Source organism: Budorcas taxicolor, chromosome 7 (genome assembly GCF_023091745.1).
Source record: "Budorcas taxicolor isolate Tak-1 chromosome 7, Takin1.1, whole genome shotgun sequence".
NCBI lineage: Eukaryota > Metazoa > Chordata > Mammalia > Artiodactyla > Bovidae > Budorcas > Budorcas taxicolor.
In genome coordinates this window covers 45,836,943-45,849,943 of record NC_068916.1, presented here as the reverse complement: position 1 = coordinate 45,849,943, position 13,001 = coordinate 45,836,943, and the positions used below count along the sequence as shown (strand labels likewise).

The following is a 13,001-nucleotide window of genomic DNA, read 5'->3' as shown; positions in this document are numbered from 1 at the left end:
ATGGAGCATCGAGCCACATCAGCCATTATCTGACAGCATCACCTAGGAAAAAACATATTAGAGATTACAGCGTATGTGTGGAAAGCAAGTTCCAGTGCTAACTACTTCAGACGCAGAAAATCTCTCTTTACTTTATGTAGTACATAACCTACTTACATGTAGTTAGGAGCTTCTAATGAGCATGTCAAAACATAGTAAGAAGCTATTCAATACCACTAGGTAATTAACATAGTACACAAAAATTTAAGAAATCAAATATATTATATTACAAAGATACACTTTACAAATTCAATTTCACTAAGTGCTCCCACTGGTTTAAATAAATCCAACTGGCTTCTTAGCCAGAGAAAACTAAACACACAGGAAACCCTTTATAAAGGATTAACACAAGCATTTCTATCAACTGTTGATTCAATCACCTGGCAAAAACATGTATGAAATAGTTATTAAATATAAACCAAAAGGACAGATAAAGGGAAAAGGTAAAATTAATCAAGATGAATTTCAGGATACTTAATGCAGCATTGAGAAAAAATGAGGAATTATTTTATCAGCATTCAGCCCAAAACATTTCATATGCTGTACAAGCACAATGACTTATCAATATCAGTATCACTTTACCAACTTTATGTAGAATTAGAATTAAATGAACACAGAAATCCAAGCAAAATGCTATTAGAAACATGCACTACTCAAAGTTTTAAATACTCTACTATATATATATATATACTGAATATACAATGGAAACCTTTGAAAGCATTTTCTTCAAAAACACAGAAATGTGCCAAAATAAATGCTTTCTAATATTTAAGTACTCCATACTAACATGTGCAGCCCCAATTAGTTTCGCACGATTGGGAACAGCTTTAAATTACCTACCTTTGATGGTTTAAGTCTCGGAAGCCCAGTTCTATAAATCTTGAAGGGCCTTTCTCCACAGAAGTTAAATAATGTCAACAGTTTAGTAACAGTTTTGATAGGGAATAATTTAACAAAGCACAATATTTGAGCTAAAAACATGCAATATTTACAAAAGATAAATGTCCTTGAAGCTGCAATATCTTAATTTATCTAGTATTGTAAGAAAATACTAGCTCCTAAGGAGAAAAAATTTAAATTGTACAATTAAAAAAACATAGTCCCCTACCCTTTCAAAAGCAAAGGTAGGCCAAAATCAGATTAAGAATCCATGTTAAGCGCTTTAAAAAAAACAATACATCAGATGGAGTGGTTGTCAAAAAAATTCTTAATTACACTGCGAAAATATTATTATAAACACTTGCAACAATAAACTTGTTACAATATAAATTTTAAGATATTACAGCTTTAAGAAGAAATGTAGAAAGAAACCCTTTGGTGGTTTCTTGTATCTGCTTTAACAGAAATGTACATAATTCAAAAAGGAGAAAAGACAACCAAAAAATAAATAAACAAATAAAAACAAAACAAAAACCTATCCCCAACTTACCACTATTAGCTGCTAACATGTCAATCATTCGACCAGGTGTACAAACAATAATTTCAGCACCTCTTTTCAGCTCAGCAATCTAATAAAAAAAGATGAAATTTTATACTCTATTTATCACTAATGCCTCTTCACAGACTTGAAAATACTGCCTGAGGTCCTTGCAGAGCTCCATAAGATAAGACAGCCAGGTCTGATTAGAAGATCTCAAAGCCTCTTACTTAATTCTTTGGAATGTGGGAGAACTACTAGAGGAATAGGCAGCAGCAACGAGAGCACACAGTGCTACAACTCTGAAATCAATGAAAATCAGAGAATTTTACCAATTTTAATTTGACACGATTCCTCAAAACCAAGAAAGGAACATGAGAGCAATAAGTAAAGAAACGTAATAGGTCAATGGTTTTCAAATTCAGAGGTATTTCCATTAATGAATTACGAAATCAGTTTAAGTCACAAACTTTTTTGAAACAAAGTAAAATAGAAAACACCAAACTATGTAAGATATCATAAAACTTTAACTTCTATATAAATATGCAGGCATGTACCAGCTTACTTAGTAACTGTATTTCTTAACTATAGTTTATAGCAAAAAAAAATTGACAAAGATAAACTCAGAAAACTAAGTGCAACGTTTAAAAATAGCACTGGGATAACAAAAGCAAATATTCCCAAAATGTATCTAAAAATCTGAGAAAAATAAGTCCTTAAGAAGGGATTTCGGGTTAAATATGCTCAGAAAATGTCATTTATCCCTTTTGCCAGCATCACAATATGCACTAGGTTTTTAACAACTATGCAGTCTTGCAGGAAAGATTTAATTTTGCAGTTTAACATTTCCAAAACTTAATCTGACCAGCTTTTTTTCCTTCTTCTAGTTAAAGCAAAATATCTGATGGCTATCATTCTTTAGAAAACACACAGAAAAACGCCAAGCTAAAGACTGGAGTGAATGAAGGTATGTTTAAATAATTCTCCCTAAAATCATTTAGGAATGCAAATGAAACTCTGATATTAGTATATCACACTCAACACCACCTTTTAAAGATGTCACTTAAAGAATAAATGCTGGTCCAGGAATCATAACACCCCGGTTCTAGGACAAAGTCTTTTTAAGTTAAAGACTTCAGTCAACTTAACCTTCTGAACATCTGTAAAATGAAAAAACTATCTGCTTCCTTGAGGAGGGAAAGGCGAAGAAGCATGGTAAAGCTAAGATATGAAAATGACTCAAAAATTCTAAAATATAACTTTAACGTAATTCATTCTTATTATCACACTTCTTTTTAAGATTTTAGAAGCAATCATTACAGAAAACACTAAAACAAATAATCACTTCTACATTATTAAATCATTCAATTCCAAAAAACCGAAAAAACTGAACGTTTCTTTTATATCTACCTGCTCACTGATTCCTGTTCCTCCATAAACACAGACCACTCGAAGGCCCAAGGTCTTCGAAAACTTCTTACATTCTTTAGTAATTTGTAAAGCCAGTTCTCGAGTTGGAGTCATGATGACAGCTGAAAAGATAAATATGTCAAAAGCCTAACCACCAAAATTCTTGAGGCTAATCTTTAAAGTGTTAAATTTAACCTCTGCAATCAAGTTCAGAGCTTAGTCTAATTTTTGTTTTAATTTGTTTTATGTACCTCTGAAAATCCTATTTCAAAAGTCTTATAATACCAGAGACTGTGGTGAAGGATAATTTTAAGTAGATTTTAAGAACATGCTATAGGAAGATAAATGAGAGTTAAATGCCTTACTCAACCATCAGGAAAATACTTGGTCGAAAAGAACGCAAATCAGTCTCAACTGCAAATCACAGAGCAAAGATAATCAAGTGACTCACTGTGCTGCAGAGCCATGCCGTGGCTTCCGGAAACAACCTGGGTCTGAGGGGCACAGACAGAGGAGAAACATACTGTGCCCTCTGTTGCCAAGAGAGGAGCTGAACAACTTTCCAAAACCCTATTCAAATTTGGAGAAGAGATCTCTGCCAAATGAATCAAGAAAACTGAATCTGAAGACCTAATCCTGAATGAACGCTGGCACTATAGCCTTTTAAGGCCAAAAAAAAAACAAAAACAAAAATACACTTCCCTACAATCTTCTATGTTGAGTTTATAGATCCACAAATATGGGCTAAGAACAAACCTCAACATAAATGAACAGATAGATGCACGAGGATTCTACCTGCCGAGTCAGAGTTTAAAAATTGAGCTGTGCCAGGAGAGGCTGTTTTTGTACTTCTGAGATGTCACTCCAGAGCTCTGAAGAGTCTCACTCCACCTGCTGGTAAGGGGAAATCAGCCCCAAAGTGCCAAATTTATAGAGGAACTGTACATAAAGACATCTTTATTGTTACACTTATTACAAAGCATCAGGTCTTTCTGATTAGCTGACAAAAGCTGTCATATCTGAAAACACAGTTTAATGAAAGCAACTGTACCTATTGGCCCCTCTCCTTCTTCTAAAGACCTCTGATCCATGATGTGCCTAAACATGGGCAACAGGAAGGCAATGGTCTTTCCACTTCCTGTCTTGGCGATACCAATCAAATCTCGTCCAGACATTATCGCAGGAATCGCCTGGGTTTGGATTGGCGTGGGCTTTTCATAACCATGCCTTAAAAAGCAAACCATAGGAAGACAACAATAAGGACTGTGGTGATCTTTGGGCTCTCAAACTGTAAGTTTTCCAAAATGTATATCCATATAATGAAATTTTTATTTGGCAAAAAGGAATGACGTCCTCAGACATTCTACATCATGGATGACGTAGAAAGATTTGAAAATACTATGTTAATTGGAAGAAGCCAGTCACAAAGGACTAGATATAAGCATGATCTAATTTATATGAATTGTGCAGAATACACAAATCTACAAAAGGTAGTAGGTAAGAGACTGCCTCGTGTAGAGAAGAGAGAAAAATGAATACTAATAGATCCAGGCCTCTTTTGGGTTTGATGAAAATGTTCTAAAATTAGATTATGGTAATGACTACACAACTTCATAAATATACTGAAAATCATAAACTAAAGGGTCAACTTTATGGAATGTAAATCATATCTAGAGAAAGCTGTTTAACAAAAAATCAGTATTTTCCATTAGAATAAAAATGTAAGCTAAGGAATTATTTGTGTAACACGTTATTTTCAGAAGCAAGATATTGAAAAATGTGGACAACCGCTCAACACTTACTTTTTTAGAGAATTCAAGATCTTCATAGAAATTCCACACTGAACCCAAGATTTAATTGGTTTGGGGCAACCTTTACCCTTGACAGTAATGCCCTCCATTTCCAACCGAAATACATTCACCTCTACAAAACAAAATCCAGATTAAAAACTCTTAAATATTGTTCTGTTAGGGCCCTCTACTTTTCAATGAGGCATGGTTGGATTAAGAATCAATTTTTTTTTTAGTGTTCCCAAAGATAATTCCATATAGAAGCTCCATGACAATGTACTGAACAGCTCTGACAAAGTGATTACTGTTGCAACCAACTAGGAACAAAAGAAACACCCCAATTTCTACAATTTGGCTCTTATTTTGGCTTAAATTCTAACAGCAATAAAAGAACAGTGATTCACAAGTAATACAACCTCTTGTTCTTTAAGCAAGAGTTGACCAGATCATGCTTTTTCTGTCAATATCATACAGATTCATACTGGTTTCTAATTCTCAAATAAGAGAAAAACATAACAATACTCTACTTGCTAACTTCACATGAAGAGTATTTTCAACCCTAAATAGCTCAACTATGTAAGCCAAACTAATTTTTGCTCATTTTTTAAAAGTGTTTCCCAAAACACACTAATTTCTAACTATTCCTAATCTTGGTGGATGTAGTAGTCTCACTCTCTAGAATGATTTCTCATGTTCTAGTTCACTCTTATTTCTCCAAGTAAGTCAGGCACATTTCTCCTACTCACCCATCAACTTACAGGCCTATCAACATGCCTCCCAGGCAAGGTGAAGTGTATTTCCCCCTACCCCCAAAATAACCGATAAATGAATAAACAAATTTTACCCTCTTGAGACATTTTTGCCAATTCTGGAACTTCAACATAGAAGTTTTTTCTGAATGGTTCATATTCAATTTTTCCATGATCCACTGGTTCTAGCAGCTTTCTCTGCTTTGTCTGGTAACCTGTAAGAGCTGTCTGAAGATCAACTTCTTCCTCCTCTGAAGAATACTGTAACAAAAAGAAAAAAATTAAGAGCTAAATCTATTACTATCTTCCTATGGGAAGAAATATTCCTAACTTTAAAAATGTTCCACTCCTAGAAAATATTCTTTTCCTCTTCTTTTATTTTCTGAACTTTCCAACTTAGCTTATTTTTTCTTTGCCATCATAGAAAGCTTTAGTAACAATATAAAGCTAAAACAAAAAACTAATTCTAACATAGCTTTAATGAAGTTCTGCTATAGTTTTCTCTATATAAATCATTACAATGAAGTTTTCTCTATATAAATCATTACAATGAATGTTAATAGTAAAAAATTTCATTCTGTCACTTCATTTCTTCTCTCCCTTTTCTACATCTGGGATGTACTGATGAGGGACAGGGATGAATCAAAATTTGGCCTACACATGTGCAGCATTACAGATGAACCCAGACAACATCATACCATGTGGAGTCAGTCAGAAAAAGACAAATACTATATGATATCACCTGAATGTGCAATCAAAAAAATACTACAAATGAATTTATTTTCAAAACAGAAACAGACTCACAGACATAGAAAACAAACTTCTGGCCACCAAAGGGGAATAGGAAGGAGGGATAAATTAGGAATGTGGGATTAATAGATACAAACTACTATACATAAAATAAGCAACAAGGATTTACTGTACGATGCTGGAGACCTGGGTTCAATCCCTGGGTCAGAAAGATCCCGTGAAGGGAATGGCTATCCACTCTAGTATTCTTGCCTGGAGAAATCCATGGACAGAGGAGCCTGGTGGGCTACAGTCCATGGGATAGCAAAGAGTCGGACATACTGAATGACTAGTATTTTCACTTTTCACACTTTCAAAGGGAATTACATGCAATATCTTGTAATAACTTATAATGAAAAAGAATCTAAAAATATGTATGTGTGTGTATAACTGAATCACGTTGCTGTACACTTGAAACTAACACTATATTGCAAATCAACTATACTTCAATTCAAAAAAAAGTAGGTATACAAGAAGTCAAAGAGGTTAAAATGTTCTACCAGTTTGGATATCTGGCTACAATACTGTTGAGAAAAGCAAGAATTTCTCCCAAGAGTACACTGTGTAACTGAAAAGCACACCTCCATCAATGCTTCCTTATAAATACTCATAGGATAGTACCACGTGCTGTGTGCTCAGTCATGTCCGACTCTCTGTGATCCCACAGACCATGGCCCACTAGGCTCCCTTGTTCATGGAATCCTCCAGGCAAAAATACTGGAGTGGGCTGCTGTTTCATTCTATGGTATCATGAACAAAGTTAAAATTAAAGTTACCTCCATGGCATCCTGGTCATTCTCCATTAGCTCACCTTTCTTCTTATCAGAATCTACAACTGCTTTTTTGGTTGTGACAACTGTGACAACTTTTGTGACCGTTGGCCCAGACTTCTAAAAAAAGAATGTGAAATATTTTGCTAAAGTTGAAACACAAAGTATAAACCAAATGAAACAATGATAACTGTAACAATTTATAATCTGAATTAACTTAGTAGTCAGTGACTACTAATGCAAAAACAAACAGTAGCCCACTTTCTCCTTACTTAAATTTAAAAATGTAATACAACAGCATTGTATTTCCTAACACATTAACACACAGGTAATTAGGTATGTAGTATGTAATTTTATATAATATTATGTAATATAATATATTTTTAAAATACTATTAAATAGTACTTTTCACTCATTCCACAAACCAAATACTATCCCGGATCTGAAGGTGAATCAATAAACAAAACAGGTAAAGATCACTGCTCTTGGGAAGATTTTAGAAGAAAGAAAGAACAAGCAAACACAACACTGAATTACACCATTTGTCAATAAATTCTATTAAGAAAAAGAAAACCTAGACTAAAGAGGATCAGGACTATAAAATACGGGAGTGTTGGAAAAGGACCTACTGAGAAAGTAACAAGCAAGCAAAAACACTAAACAAAGATGATAATAGTAATGATGACTCTAAAAGGACATTTGCAGTTAAAATTTGCTAGTATCTCTGCTCTTTAGAAAAAGCAGAGACACTTCTGAGATGCAGAAGGAAACAAAATCATTAACTTTATAAAGCCATGCAAGCCAACAGTAGGTCAATGCAACAATGAATTCAAGTTATTCAACTAGGAATATAAATCTTTAAAAATAAAATAGGAAAAAAACCCCATACCTTTTCATTTCCCCCACCACCTTTCACACTTCTCATATTAAACTTTTTTACTTCCTCTTTCACTTCTTCCATGTAAGCATCTAATGGATCTAACTCCTCACCCTCCATTTCATTTCCTTCCTTTTCAGCCTCTGCAGGATCATCTTCATCATCTAAAATATCAGACACACTTTGAATATGTGTTTCAAAAGGGATTATTTCACAGTCAGACCACGCCCCTATTAAAAAGCCTTTTCTCTCAACTACCCAAATACCTTCCTTATCAATTAACCCAGGCACAATACAGTTCAAATACTCATACTGGCAAGGTTTTAAATCAAACAAGCATTAGTGTTGAATAATACTAATAATAAAAGAAATAAATGATCAACTATTAAACTGAAAAGAGGAAGAAACACTAATACATCTGAAAAATGGATCTCTGGTATTATTTTACAACCACACTAACAGAAGCAAAACTAAAAACTTTGCTAAAAGGATATGCTTATTTCGCTTCTTTCAATCACTTTTCTTTAATCACAGGAAGAAAAAATTAATAGCATATTGCAGCCCACCAGGCTCCTCCATCCACGGGATTTTCCAGGCGAGAGTACTGGAGTGGGTTGCCGTTGCCTTCTCCGAAAGACAGTCTCATGTTTTTTACATAACTTTCATCAGGGAAGCCTGGTGTGTTGCAGTCCATGGGCTCACAGAGTCAGACACAACTTAGTGACTGAACAACATCATCACCACCATTTAAAGACATAATCCATTAATCTATTTAGAATAAAACACCCTGTTGAACTTTCACAGAAAATGAAAAATTCACAGGGATTTTCACAAAAAAATGGAGCAGAATTTCCTTTTCCTATAAAATCTCATTATTCCACTTAACTAACATCTTACACATCAAAATCAGTTGTGAAGTTGCATTTAGTTGCACTGAGCAGCTTCAGCTGCATTCAACAAATTCTGATAAATTCTCTTTCATTTTTATTCTGCTACAAATATTTTCTAATTTTCCTTATTATGATTTCTTAGATACAACCATCATTTAAAAGTGGACATTTTCTATCCAAATACATGGAGTTTTTAAAGTATCCTTGATACTAATTTCTCATTTTGATACTAATTTCTCATTTACTTGCTTTCTTCGTTGCAATCACTCTCTGTTTTTTCAGTCTCTTAACTTTACTGAGACTGTCAATGATTATGTCAAAATTCTCTCTTGGTAAATGTCACACTGCACTTGAAATATGTGTGTTATTTTCAAATATCTTTTAATATTGATTTCTAATATAATTTCACCATGATAAGAGAACAGACTGTATGACGTTAATACCTGTAGACTATGAAATTTTTGCACTTTGCTTTATGTCCCTGGATATGTTCCAGTGTCCCCTGGTTCACAGTCTATGGAAATTTGAATAGAATTTGTATCCTGCTTTGGTGTGAAAACTGTATAAATCTTAATTATGTTTATCTGGTTCATAGTGCTTTTGAGGTCTACTATATCCTTCTACTTTTCTGTCTATTCATTCCATTAACTTTTGAGAGTTTGATACTGAAACTCCAACTAAAAACCTTAATTTATCTACTTAAAAAATAACTGTAATATATAGTGGAAATATATGTAACTTTTTTCTGTATTTTCCAAGTCTGCTGTAAACGTACTATCATAGTTCCATAATTTAAAAAAGAAAAAAATAATCAAGATGTGCAGGGGAAATGTTGCTCTTCTAAGTTAGGGAAAAAAATCAGAGGGACTTGGAAACATGCCCTTAACTTACCCTCACTACTAACATCTGAAGTAAAAAAATTAAAGAGCTATTTACTGACTGCCCATAAGCATCCAACTCTCCACTCTAAAGTAAAATCAGTGATCCTTACTGCACGCTACTCTACAATTAAAACTTTAAATATGAAAAGGGGCATTGAAAAACCTCAAAAGAAATCTAGTGACTCCATTTCTAGGTATAAACCCAAAAGAACTGAAAGTTGGGATTCAATCAGATATGCACAAACCAACACTCACAGAAGCATTATTCGCAATAGTCAAAAGATGGAAACAACTTATATATGCAACAACAGGTGAATAGGTAAACAAAATGTGGTATATACATACAACGTAATACTATCAGACTTAAAAGGGAAGGAAATTATGATATAGTCTACAACATGGATGAACCTTGAAAACACTTTGCTAAATAAAATAAACCTAGTCACAAGACAAATATTACACAATTCCATTTATTAAGGTACCTAGAATAAGTAAATTCACAGAATCAGAAAGTAGATTAGATGGTATCAGAAATGAACAGCTAGGGGGAGGCAGGATAGAGAATTACTGTTGAATAAGGCAGAGGTTTTGTTTGGAATGATGAATACTGTTGAATAAGGCAGTTTTGTTTGGAATTTTGTTTGGAAAGTTCTGGAAATGGGCAGTTGTGATGGCTGCACAACACTGTGAATTTGCTTAATATCACTGAAATGTACACTTAAAAATGGTTAAAATAGTAAATATTATGTGTATTTTTTCACAATAAAAAATAGTCTATCACTTATAATCCTAGAATATTCTACATGAATTGTTATTTAGGCAATTAGCAAACAAATGAATATACCATCATCATCTTCTAAACTCCACTTTTTCCCTTGTTTCATCTCTTCGATTTCCTTTTTCAGTTCCCCTATGTTTTCCATGGCCTTTTTACGTTGCTCTTCTCGCCATTTTTCTACTCTTTCTTTTCGCTTTCTCATTTCTTCTTCTAGCTTATTCTGGTCAAAGTTCTTGGGGTGAAAATAAAAAATAGAAGAAAATAAGGATCAACAGTTTTACTCCTACTGACACTCCAAATAACTTTTTCAAAGTATAAAAAAAGAAAAGGAAAAACAGGTGTCTACACAAAACTCCTAAATTCTGACCAGATTTAGATTACACATCTTTTTAATATATTAAGGAATAAACTAACAAAATGAAATCACAATCAAAAGTATCTTCAACTAATAAACCAGAAAAGTGAAGTCACTCAGTCATGTCCGACTCTTTGCGACCCCATGGACTGTAGCCTACCAGGCTCCCCCATCCACGGGATTTTCCAGGCAAGAATACTAGAGGGGGTTGCCATTTCCTCCTCCAGGCGATCATCCCAACCCAGGGATCAAACCCAGGTCTCCCGCATTGTAGGCAAACGCTTTACCACCCAGCCACCAGGGAAGCCAAACACAAACTTCAAATACTATAACTTACTCTCCTTTTAGTTACTACCAATATGCACACATGAATTCAACTTCTCCCTCAAAGTGGAAACTAAAAGAACTGGCAAGCAAAGTTCCCTAATTATTACTCTCAACTGTAAATCCTTTAAACTTCTCCAAGACTGCCTCCATGAGAAGGATTTTTTATCACAATTTTCTATTTTAAACGAGTGAGTAAATGAAAGTTATTTATCAAAATCTTTAAGAAGTTCTGCTCTTTTATCCTTTAGGTCTAAGTTTTCTAGGAACAGCCATTCTAAAGCTTATATCATGATTATCAACTATACTCTTCAAAGGAAAGACAAATCATTTTCACAGTCATAATCAAGGACTTAAAGATTAAGCATCATAAATATCAAAATTTTATACATGCTGCTGCTGCTGCTAAGTCGCTTCAGCCGTGTCTGACTCTCTGTGACCCCATAGACGGCAGCCCACCAGGCTCCCCCGTCCCTGGGATTTTCCAGGCAAGAACACTGGAGTGGGTTGCCATTTCCTTCTCCAATGCATGAAAGTGAAAAGTGAAAGTGAAGTCGCTCAGTCGTGTCCGACTCCTAGCGACCCCATGGACTGCAGCCTACCAGGCTCCTCCATCCTTGCTACAATTATATAAATAGGTATAGAAACACACATGTAAAAAAACAGTCAAAGAAAATACTAATAAGCTGCAATATTGATGGCGTTTGGGTATCTAGAATTACAGAGAATTATTTCTGACTTTCCAGGTATTTTATAATATGGTTATATTTATATTTTTAAAATAAATTTATTTCTTAAACAAACAAAACCTGTGTCCCTTAATCTACATCCTTCATAATTCCATACTCTCTGAAGATGAGCCCCAGAAAGCTTATGTTTTTTTCTCAAGGTCACCCAGTCATTCCACAGTAGAAACTAAATCAGAAACCAGACCTCCAGACTTCTTGTGTTAATTTCGTAGATAACCTGCTCAGCAAACAGTTCCCTTAAAAAAAGAACCACTAAAAAAAAAAATTAGATCTCAAAAAAAAAGGAAATGAAGCTATAATATATTGTAAAATGGGCAAAAGATATGAATAGGCAATTCAAAGAAAAGTGCAGATAGTAGATAAACTTAAAATGCCTTATTTAATTATTGGTTTACATTATGTTCACAGCACTTAAAAATATTTACTCATGTTTAAAGACATACAACTCAAAATAACAAGAAATCAATTACCTCCTATAACATCTGCAAAAATTAAATTTCAAAATACCCACGTTGGCAGGAATGTGAGGAAACAGACATTTTCACATCTAAAATCTTAATTTGTACAATATTTGTGGAGGGCAATTTGATACTATCGATCAAAATGTTAAATTTTTAGAGCCAGCCCTCTGGATCTGAATCCTCATCCTCCAAATTCAACTAACTGGATCAAAAATACGCAGGAAAAGAAAATTCCAGAAAGTTCTCAAAATCAAAACTTGAATTTGCCCTAGGCTGGCAACCGCTCACACAGGATTTACATTGTATTTACAACGATTCACACAGCATCTACATCATATTAGGTATCATAAGTGATCTAGAGATGACAACCTATGCAGGGAGGATACCCATGGTTATACTAAGTCATTTTATATAAAGGAATTGAACATCTGAAGGTTTTGCTATCCAAAGGGGTCCTGTAACCAATCCCCCTCCGATACTGAGGGAAAGCTGTATACCCACTGACAAAGTAATTTACTTTACTGGTATTAATTTACCCTATACTATATTCACAGAACACATGTGTACTAGGATTAATCTACCATTGTTTATAATTGTGGACTACAGACAGCCTAAATACCCATTTACCTTTTCTTCAACAAAACACTATGCAGGCATTAAAAACAACAAGCACCACCTATGTAAACAGGTACATAAAGATATCCAAAATGTAACAAAAGGAA

General features: G+C 34.2%; 1 protein-coding gene across 1 annotated transcript in view; it reads right to left on the bottom strand.

The window, feature by feature from the left end:
• The window catches only part of DDX46 (DEAD-box helicase 46), a 46,889-nt gene that overhangs the window by 25,492 nt on the left and 8,396 nt on the right, over nt 1–13,001 (bottom strand). Inside the window, exons 5-12 of the mRNA XM_052643473.1 lie at nt 10,457–10,622; nt 7,854–8,005; nt 6,971–7,084; nt 5,501–5,666; nt 4,669–4,789; nt 3,918–4,093; nt 2,867–2,988; nt 1,469–1,547 (exon numbers count right to left, since the gene is read on the bottom strand). Of these exons, the coding sequence (XP_052499433.1) occupies nt 1,469–1,547; nt 2,867–2,988; nt 3,918–4,093; nt 4,669–4,789; nt 5,501–5,666; nt 6,971–7,084; nt 7,854–8,005; nt 10,457–10,622 (1,096 nt within the window). The remainder of the gene's footprint in view (nt 1–1,468; nt 1,548–2,866; nt 2,989–3,917; nt 4,094–4,668; nt 4,790–5,500; nt 5,667–6,970; nt 7,085–7,853; nt 8,006–10,456; nt 10,623–13,001) is intronic.